Source organism: Hyaena hyaena, unplaced genomic scaffold (assembly GCF_003009895.1).
Source record: "Hyaena hyaena isolate Hyena2069 unplaced genomic scaffold, ASM300989v1 scaffold_1257, whole genome shotgun sequence".
NCBI classification, from domain to species: Eukaryota; Metazoa; Chordata; class Mammalia; order Carnivora; family Hyaenidae; genus Hyaena; species Hyaena hyaena.
In genome coordinates, this window is record NW_024081877.1 from 265033 (window position 1) to 275662 (window position 10630).

The 10630-nt window shown below is 41.7% G+C and overlaps 1 protein-coding gene across 2 annotated transcripts in view; it reads left to right on the top strand.

Moving 5' to 3' along the window:
• PCDH19 (protocadherin 19) overlaps positions 1–10429 on the top strand; it is a 158912-nt gene extending 148483 nt beyond the window's left edge. For both annotated transcript variants that reach the window (XM_039223036.1, XM_039223037.1), the window contains one exon: positions 9615–10429. In XM_039223036.1, the coding sequence (XP_039078967.1) occupies positions 9615–10204 (590 nt within the window). In that variant the 3' untranslated portion in view covers positions 10205–10429. The remainder of the gene's footprint in view (positions 1–9614) is intronic.
• Positions 10430–10630: the final 201 nt, after the last annotated feature.

Below are 10630 nucleotides of genomic sequence, written 5' to 3' on the forward strand. Positions count from 1 at the left end.
TATAGTTTTCATCATACAGATCTTTTGTATCCTTGGTTAGGTTTATTCCTAGGTATTTTATGGTTTTTTGTGCAATTGTGAATGGGATAAGCTTCTTGATTTCTCTTTCTGTTGCTTCATTGTTGGTGTATCAAAATGCAACCGATTTCTACATTGATTTTGTACCCTGCAACTTTGCTGAATTCTTGGATCAGTAGGCTTCTGGTGGAGTCTGTTGGGTTTTCTATGTAGAGTATCATGTCATCTGCAAAAAGTGATGGTTTGACTTCCTCTTTGCCAATTCTGATGCCTTTGATTTCCTTTTGTTGTCTGATGGCTGATGCTAGGACTTCCAGCACTATGTTAAACAGCAGTGGTGAGAGTGGACATCCCTGTCGTGTTCCTGATCTCAGGGGGAAAGCTCTCAGTTTTTCCCCGCTGAGGATGATGTCAGCTGAAGACTTCTCATAGATGGCTTTTATGATGTTTAAGTAATTTCCTTCTATCTCAACTTTCTCTAGAGTCTTTATTAAAAAAGAATGCTGTATTTGTCAAATGCTTTTTCTGCATCTATCGACAGGATCATGTGGTTTTTATATTTTCTTTTGTTAATGTGATGTATCACGTTGATTGATTTGCGAATGTTGAACCAGCCCTGTAACCCAAGAATGAATCCCACTTGATCTTTGAGGATAATTCTTTTTATGTGCTGTTGAATTCGATTTGCAAGGATCTTATTGAGAATTTTTGCATCTGTATTCATCAAGGATATTGGCCTGTAGTTCTCTTTTTTTGCTGGGTCTCTGTCTGGCTTGGAAATCAGAGTGATGCTGGCTTTATAAAATGAGTCCAGGAGTTTTCCTTCACTTTCTATTTTTTGGAATAGCTTGAGAAGAATGGGTATTAATTCTGCTTTAAACGTCTGGTAGAATTCCCCGGGGAAGCCATCTGGTCCTGGGCTCTTATTTGTTGGGAGATTTTTGATCACTGATTCGATTTCCTAACTAGTTATGGGTCTGATCAGGTTTCCTATCTCTTCCCGTGTGAATTTTGGTAGTGGGTGTGCGTTTAGGAATTTGTCCATTTCTTCTAAGTTGTCTAGTTTGTTGGCATATAATTTTTCATAGTATTCCCTGATAATTGCCTGTATTTCTGAGGGGTTGGTTGTAATAATTCCATTTTCATTCATGATTTTGTCTATTTGGGTGCTCTCTCTTTTCTTTTTGAGAAGCCTGGCTAGAGGTTTATCAATTTTGTTTATTTTTTCAAAAAAAAACAACTCTTGGGTTCATGGATCTGTTCAATTATTTCTTTGGTCTCTATGTTGTTTATTTCTGCTCTGATTTTTACTACTTCTCTTCTACTGGGATTAGGGCATTCTTGTTGCTCTGCCTCTAGTTCCTTTAGGCGAGCTGTTAGATTTTGCACTTGCACTTTTTCTAGGTTCTTGGAATAGGCCTGGAGTGCAATGTACTTCCTCTTAGGACTGCCTTTGCCACATCCTATAGATTTTGGATTGTTGTGTTTTCATTTTTGTTTGTTTCCATATATTTTTTAATTTCATCCCTAATTGCCTGATTGGCCCATTCATTTTTTAGTAGGGTGGTCTTTAACCTCCATGTTTTGGGGGGTTTTCCAGGCTTCTTCCTGTGATTGATTTCAAGTTTCAAAGCATTATGATCTGAGAGTGTGCATGGTATGATTTCGATTCTTTTATATTTATTGAGGGCTGCTTTATGTCCCAGTATGTGATCTATCTTGGAGAATGTGCCATGCGCACTTGAGAAGAAAGTAAATTCCTTGGCCTCAGGATATAGAGTTCTAAATATATCTGTCAGATACATCTGGTCCAAAGTGTCTTTCAAGTCCATTATTTCTTTAGTGATTTTCTGTCTGGTTGACCTATCCATTGCTGTAAGTGGAGTATTGAAGTCCCCTGCTATTAGCTCATTCTTTTCTTTGAGCCTGTTTCTCTTTGTGATTAATTGTTTTAGTATTTAGGTGTTCCCATGTTTGGTGCATAGACATTTATGATTGTTAGTTCTTCCTGGTGGATAGACCCTGTAACTATTATGTAATGCCCCTCTTCATCTCTTGTTATTGTCTTTAATTTAAAGTCCAGTTTGTGTGATATAGGTATAGCTACTCTGGCTTTCTTTTGACTTCTTGTAGCATGCTATATATTTCTCCATCCCCGTACTTTTATTTTTTTATTTTTTTTATTATTATTTTTTTTTACAAATAGTTTATTGTCAAATTAGTTTCTACATAACACTCAGTGCTCATCCCCAAAGTGCCCTCCTCCATGCCCATCCCCCCCTCCCCCCCACATCCATCAGTCCTCAGTTTTTGTCAGCATTCAAGAGTCTCTCATGGTTTGCCTCTCTCCCTTTCCCCCACCATTTCCGCCCTTCTTATCCCCCTTGTTCCTCCGTCAAGTTCCTCCTAATCCTCCTATACGTGCAAACATATGATATTTGTCCTTCTCTGCCTGACTTATTTCGCTCAGCATAACACCCTCAAGGTCCATCCATGTTGCTACACATGGCCAGATTTCATTGTTTCTCATTGCCATGTAGTATTCCATGGTATAGATAAACCACATCTTCTTGATCCATTCATCTGTTGATGGACACTTAGGCTCTTTCCATGTTTTAGCTATTGTGGAGAGTGCTGCTATGAACATTGGGGTACATGTGCTCCTATGCCTCAGCATTTCTGTATCCCTTGGGTAAATTCCTAGCAGTGCTATTGCTGGGTCATAAGGGAGTTCTATTGTTAGTTTCCTGAGGAACCTCCACACTGTTTTCCAGAGGGGCTGTACCAGTTTACATTCCCACCAACAGTGTAGGAGGGTGCCCGTTTCTCCACATCCTCGCCAGCATCTAGAGTTCTCTGATTTGCTCATTTTAGCCACTCTGACTGGCGTGAGGTGGTATCTCAGTGTGGTTTTGATTTGTATTTCCCTGATGAGGAGGGATGCTGAGCATCGTTTCATGTGTCTGTTGGCCATCTGGATGTCCTCTTTGGAGAAGTGTCTGTTCATGTCTTCTGCCCATTTCTTCACTGGGTTGTTTGTTTTTCGGGCGTGTAGTTTGGTGAGTTCCTTATAGATTCTGGATATTAACCCTTTATCTGATATGTCATTTGCAACTATCTTTTCCCATTCCGTTGGTTGCCTATTAATTTTCTGGGTTGTTTCCTTGGCTGTGCAGAAGCTTTTAATCTTGATGAGGTCCCAACAGTTTATTTTTGCTCTTGATTCCCTTGCTTTTGGGGATGTGTCAAGTAAGAAGTTGCTGCGGTGGAGGTCAAGGAGGTTGTTTCCTGCTTTCTCCTCTAGGGTGTTGATAGTTTCCTGTCTCACGTTCAGGTCCTTTATCCATTTTGAGTTGATTTTTGTGCATGGTGTGAGAAAATGATCTAGTTTCATTCTTCTGCATGTTGCTGTCCAGTTCTCCCAACACCATCTGTTAAAAAGGCTGTCTTTTTTCCATTGGATATTCTTTCCTGCTTTGTCAAAGATCAGTTGGCTGTATACTTTTGGGTCCACTTCTGAGTTCTCAATTCTGTTCCATTGGTCTATGTGTCTGTTTTTGTGCCAATACCATACTGTCTTGAGGATGACAGCTTTGTAGTAGAGGCTGAAGTCTGGGATGGTGATACCTCCCGTTTTGGTTTTATTTTTCAGTATTACTTTGGCTATTCGGGGTCTTTTGTGGTTCCATACAAATTTTTGGATAGTTTGTTCTAGTTTTGAGAAGTATGCTGGTGCAATTTTGATTGGAATTGCATTGAATGTGTAGAGTGCTTTAGGTAGTAATGACATCTTAACTATATTTATTCTTCCTATCCATGAGCATGGAATGTTTTTCCATTTCTTTGTGTCTTCTTCAATTTCCTTCATAAGTTTTCTATAGTTTTCATCATACAGATCTCTTGTATCCTTGGTTAGGTTTATTCCGAGGTATTTTATGGTTTTTTGTGCAATTGTGAATGGGATCAGTTTCTTGATTTCTCTTTCTGTTGCTTCATTATTGGTGTATAAAAATGCAACCGATTTCTGTACGTTGATTTTGTACCCTGCAACTTGGCTGAATTCTTGGATCAGTTCTAGTAGGCTTCTGGTGGAGTCTGTCGGGTTTTCTATGTAGAGTATCATGTCATCTGCGAAGAGTGAAAGTTTGACTTCCTCTTTGCCAATTCTGATGCCTTTGATTTCCTTTTGTTGTCTGATGGCTGATGCTAGGACTTCCAGCACTATGTTAAACAACAGTGGTGAGAGTGGACATCCCTGTCGTGTTCCTGATCTCAGGGGGAAAGCTCTCAGTTTTTCCCCGTTGAGGATGATGTTAGCTGAAGGCTTCTCATAGATGGCTTTGATGATGTTTAAGTAGGTTCCTTCTATCCCAACTTTCTCGAGAGTCTTTATTAAGAAGGGATGCTGTATTTTGTCAAATGCTTTTTCTGCATCTATTGACAGGATCATATGGTTTTTATCTTTTCTTTTATTGATATGATGGATCACATTGATTGATTTGCGAATGTTGAACCAGCCCTGTAACCCAGGAATGAATCCCACTTGATCTTGGTGGATGATTCTTTTGATATGCTGCTGGATTCGATTTGCAAGGATCTTGTTGAGAATTTTTGCATCCGTATTCATCAAGGATATTGGCCTATAGTTCTCTTTTTTTGTTGGATCTCTGTCTGGCTTGGGAATCAGAGTGATGCTGGCTTCATAAAATGAGTCCGGGAGTTTTCCTTCGACTTCTATTTTTTGGAATAGCTTGAGAAGAATTGGGATTAATTCTGTTTTAAATGTCTGGTAGAATTCCCCAGGGAAACCATCAGGTCCAGGGCTCTTATTTGTTGGGAGATTTTTGATCACTGATTCGATTTCTTCACTCGTTATGGGTCTGTTCAGGTTTTCTATTTCTTCCCGTGTGAATTTTGGTAGTGAGTGTGTGTTTAGGAATTTGTCCATTTCTTCTAAGTTGTCCAATTTGTTGGCATATAATTTTTCATAGTATTCCCTGATAATTGCTTGTATTTCTGAGGGGTTGGTTGTAATAAGTCCATTTTCATTCATAATTTTGTCTATTTGGGTGCTCTCTCTTTTCTTTTTGATAAGCCTGGCTAGAGGTTTGTCAATTTTGTTTACTTTTTCAAAAAACCAACTCTTGGTTTCATTGATCTGTTCAATTGTTTCTTTGGTCTCTATGTTGTTTATTTCTGCTCTAATTTTTACTATTTCTCTTCTTCTACTGGGTTTAGGGCGTTCTTGTTGCTCTGCCTCTAGCTCCTTTAGGTGAGCTGTTAGATTTTGGACTTGTGCTTTTTCTAATCTCTTGAAATAGGCCTGGAGAGCAATGTACTTTCCTCTTAGGACTGCCTTGGCCGCATCCCATAGATTTTGAATTGTTGTGTTTTCATTTTCATTTGTTTCCATATATTTTTTAATTTCCTCTCTAATTGCCTGATTGGCCCATTCATTCTTTAGAAGGGTGTTCTTTAACCTCCATGTTTTTGGCGGTTTTCCAGACTTCTTCCTGTAATTGATTTCAAGTTTCAAAGCATTGTGATCTGACAGTGTGCATGGTATGATCTCTATTCTTTTATATTTATTGAGGGCTGCTTTATGTCCCAGTATGTGATCTATCTTGGAGAATGTGCCATGCGCACTTGAGAAGAAAGTAAATTCCCTGGCCTCAGGATGTAAAGTTCTAAATATATCCGTCAGATCCATCTGGTCCAATGTGTCTTTCAAGTCCATTATTTCTTTAGTGATTTTCTGTCTGGTTGACCTATCCATTGCTGTAAGCGGAGTATTAAAGTCCCCTGCTATTAGCACATTCTTATCTATAAGCTTGTTTCTGTTTGTGATTAATTGTTTTAGATATTTAGGTGCTCCCATATTCGGTGCGTAGACATTTATGATTGTTAGTTCTTCCTGATGGATGGACCCTGTAATTATTATGTAGTGCCCTTCTTCATCTCTTGTGATTGTCTTTAATTTAAAGTCCAGTTTGTCTGATATAAGTATCGCTACTCCGGCTTTCTTTTGATTTCCTGTAGCATGATATATATTTCTCCATCCCCTTACTTTTAATCTGAAGGTATCTTCCCGTCTAAAATGAGTTTCTTGTAGACAGCATATAGATGGATTTTGGTTTTTTTATCCATTCTGCTACCCTATGTCTTTTGATTGGAGCATTCAGCCCATTTACATTCAGTGTTATTATTTAAATATGGGGGTTTAGAGTCTTTGTGTCTTTTGCGGAGTTCATGCTTGTGGTGGTGTCTCTGGTATCTTTGTTTCTTGCAACCTGTCCTTCAGAGCGTCCCCCTCAGGATTTCTTGTAGGGCTTGCTTGTTGGTGACAAATTCTTTCAATTTCTGTTTATTTGGAAAGGTTTTTATCTCTCCTTCTATTTTGAATGACAGGCTTGCTGGGTAGAGGATTCTTGGCTGCATATTTTTTCTGTTCATCACATGGAAGATCTCTTGCCAGTCCTTTGTGGCCTGCCACGTTTCAGTAGGTAGGTCTGTCACCACTGTGATAGGTTTGCCTTTGTATGTTAGGGCCCTTTTCTCCCTAGCTGCTTTCAAAATTTTCTCTTTATCCTTGTATTTTTCCATTTTTACTATGATATGCCGTGCAGAAGGTCGATTCAGATTACGTCTGAGGGGGGGTCCTCTGAGCCTCTTGTATTTCAACGTTTACTTCTTTTCCCAGGTCTGGGAAATTCTCTGCCATAATTTGTTCCAGGACTCCTTCAGCACTTTTCCCCCTCTCTTTCTCTTCTGGGATTCCTATCATAAGGATATTGTTGCATTTGACCGTGTCGCTGAGCTCTTGAACTCTTCTTTCATGTTCCTGGATCAGTTTGTCTCTTTTTTTGTCAGCTTCTTGTTTTTCTATAATGGTGTCTTCTAAATCACTTATTCTCCTTTCTGCCTCTTCAATCTGTGCATTGGAGGCCTCTAATTTATTATGTATCTCATTTATCGCATTTTCTTCATGCCTATTTTTATTTTTCATTCTGTCTGTAGTGATAGTTTCTTTGATGTCCCCTATGTTTTTTTCAAGCCAAGCTAATAATTTTACCGTTATTATTCTAAAATCTTGTTCAGTAATGCTGCTGATATCTGTTTTGAGCAGTTCATTAGCTGTCATTTCTTCTTGAAGTTTCTTTGGAGGAGAGCTCTTTTGTGTCGTCATTTTAGTTAGCTTTCCAGCTCTTGTTGGTTTTAAGGACCTGTTATGCTCTCTGTATCTATGAGCGCTGCTCTATCCAAGAAGACTCTTTCACTGTCCAGGGCCTATCCTTTCAGAGAGTGTTTTTTGAATGGTATCTCTTGGTCTGTCTTGTTGGGGCCTTGGTTATTTTATTTTCCTATTATTAGTGATATTTGGGACTCTCCACCTTGTGTACTCTGGCTTGTTTCCTGGAAAAGAAAACAGGCAGACAAACACACAGGGAGCAAGAGCACACAAACACACAGGCTAATTCAACTAACATGCTAAGCGAGAGGGAAAACGAAAAAGTTAAGAGAAAAGACGGAGGAGAGAGGGCAAATAATAGGGAGTATAAAATATATATAAGGCTCAAAAAGGAGAAAAGAAAAGGAAGAAAGAAGAAAACCGATGGACAAAGAACGGTTTGAAGCATATAACCGGGTTTTCAGCTATAGTTAAATAGCCGTTTGTGTGCAGTGCTGGTTGAAGAGCATAGAGAAAGAGAGAGAAGACAGGGCGGGATGAGGCAAAACTGGAAATAGAATGAACAGGCAGAAGGGATATGAAGCTTTTTTCAAAGCGGTAAAGGGTAGAATATGGTTGGATAGGTGAGAGAAGGCTGCTGGTATTATCCAGAGAAACTATATAGTCTAATTACTTCTGAGAGAAAGAGTTGTAAGGTCGGGAGGTGTAGAATTTACATCTACAGAATGGACTAAATTTGATTGTTTAAGCACGCTGGTGACCAGAGGTAATCAGGTCAGTGTTCTGCGGGGGTGGGGGTGGGGGACAAAAACAAAAAAAAGGGGGAAAAGGGAGGAGGGCAGCTCTCAAGCAGGGATGGGCGTGGTGTGATCCAATGAGTCAGGCGGGAGTTCTGCCTGGAGTTGTAGGGAGGAGAGTGGTGGTGTTCCACCTCGTTTTTATAGGCGTGTAAACTTCCTGAGTCAGGGGCTCAGCCAAAGTTTGTTGAGCTTTTCAACCCAGGCCAGTCACAGCCTCCACATCCTAGGCCAAGCACCCGGCTGAAATTGCCTCAGAGGATCCCCTGGCTTCCCCCTCAGGGAAATTCCAATCTTCCAGGCTATCTCTGGGGGGTGGAGCTAGAAGCCGTGGCTCCCTTCTCCTCAGGGTTGGGCTGAGGGGCCTGGGCGGGGCGGGGGGCTTTGTCTGCTGGCACGCTGAGCCCGCTGGAGTGAGGAAATCAAGTTCCCTTTGTGTCTCCTCACCCAAAACACGAACTCGAGGTCACATCTGCCAGTTTTTAGCCCTCTGCCTTCCCTCTAGAGTTCCAGCCAGCTAGGAGCGCGGACACCTGGTGTCTGTGCGGGCTCCTCAGGGGTCCAAGCCTGCCTCGAGGGCAATGGCTGCAGGCGCGCAATCTCTCCCCACCGGCCAGGAGCCCGCACAAAGAAGCAAACCGCAAGCGCAGCCCCTCCTGGGCAACTTGGAGCATGGAGGGGCCTGACGCGCAGGTATTTTGTGCGCAAAGATTTTCTACACCCCGAGAGGAGGTTTTTCCCCCAAGCGGAGGTTTTTCTGTTTCGGACTCTCTTTTTCCCCTCTCACTCCCCACAGAGGGGGGTGGCCCGTCTCTCCAGTCTCCAATTCAGGCCCGATTTTTACTTCCCCAGTTCGCACTCACGTTAGAAGGCTTTCTCAGTGGAATCTGTGTCCTTTCTCTCTCAATCTCTTGAGTTTGGTACGGTTTCCTATGGCTTCTATCTTTTCCGTGTGATGCCTGGGCGCGAGTGCAGGTACAGAGCTCCCTACTTCTCCACCATCTTGCCCCTCCTCTGGAACTAGGTTTCAAATGCAGTTGATTTTTAGCTGTAGCTGTTGATAAAAATGCTAATTCTCAGCCCCTCGACACTCAGGATAAACATTTTTATGTTTTATTTTTTAAATGTTCATTTATTTTTGAAAGAAGGTGAGAAAGAGTGTGAGCAAGGGAGGGACAGAGAGGGGGACAGAGGATCTGAAGCAGGCTCTGTGCTGACAGCAGAGAGCCCGATGTGGGGCTTGAACTAACGAACTGCAAGATCATGACCTGAGCTGAAGTCAGATTCTTAACTGAACTGAGCCACCCAGGCGCGCCTAAATTTTTTAAAAATACATTTTTTCATCATAACATGTTTACCTTTAGGTTTTTAGTTTGTCAGCAGTGGGAACAACAACAAACTAATAATAAGAGAGAGGAATATGCAAGGGGGAGATCTACAGCCTTTTAAAAATCCAATTCTTCACACTTGTTCCAGAAGGCAATAAAGGACTATCTAAAAGTGCCATTTCCCAGGAGGGCTTGTGGGTACCTAAGAAACCAGAGCACTGGGGAGTAACAATGATTCCTGGGAGAAGCTGATGAAATTGACATTTTATTTTCTTCAAACAGATCAGAATGAAGGATTTCATTGCAGGGAAGAATGCAGGATTCTTGGCCACTCTGATAGGTGCTGGATGCCCCGGAACCCTATGCCCACCCGCTCCAAGTCCCCTGAGCATGTGAGGAATGTCATCGCTCTGTCCATTGAAGCTACTGCTGCTGATGTTGAGGCTTATGACGACTGCGGCCCCACCAAGCGGACTTTTGCAACCTTTGGAAAAGATGTCAGTGACCACCCGGCTGAGGAGAGGCCCACTCTGAAAGGCAGGAGAACTGTTGATGTGGCCATCTGCAGCCCCAAGGTCAACGGTGCTATTCGGGAGGCGGGTAATGGCTGTGAGGCTGTTAGCCCTGTCACCTCCCCCCTGCACCTCAAGAGCCCTATGCCCACCAAGCCCTCCATGTCTTACACCATTGCCCTGGCGCCGCCCGCCCGTGATCTGGAGCAGTATGTCAACAATGGTCCTTCTCGTCCCTCTGAAGCTGAGCCCCGTGGAGCTGACAAGGAGAAAGTCATGCATGAGGTCAACCCCACTCTGAAGGAGGGTCGTGACAAAGAATCTCCTGGTATGAAGCGTATGAAGGATATCGTTCTCTAAAGCAGTCTAGGGGAAGAAGAGAGAGACTCTGTACTGGTTATTGAAGAAGTAGGAGCTGATTGTTTTAATTGCTCACCAATGGTTGGTTCTTGAGTGGCTGTTATTTCAGAGCTTTCCCTAAATATATTGTTTATAAGTGACTATCATTCTGTGACAATCCCTCTTGTTTCAATAGGCAGCAGGGGTGTTTAGTTGGAGCAAATTAGCTTTGGCTTGAGTTGTTCATGGGGCCTTGATGTTGGGGAAACAGAGACAAATTCAGTTGTGAAAAGTATTATGTATTAAGTGTTTGAATTTATATATTTTTCTATGTCAAAATTATAATATAAATTACCATTGTTTGTGGAAGATTACATTTAAAAAAGAAAAAAAAAAGAAAGCTCTGGACACCTTTAATATGCTCGCCACTGTTTTGTAGTGTAGACA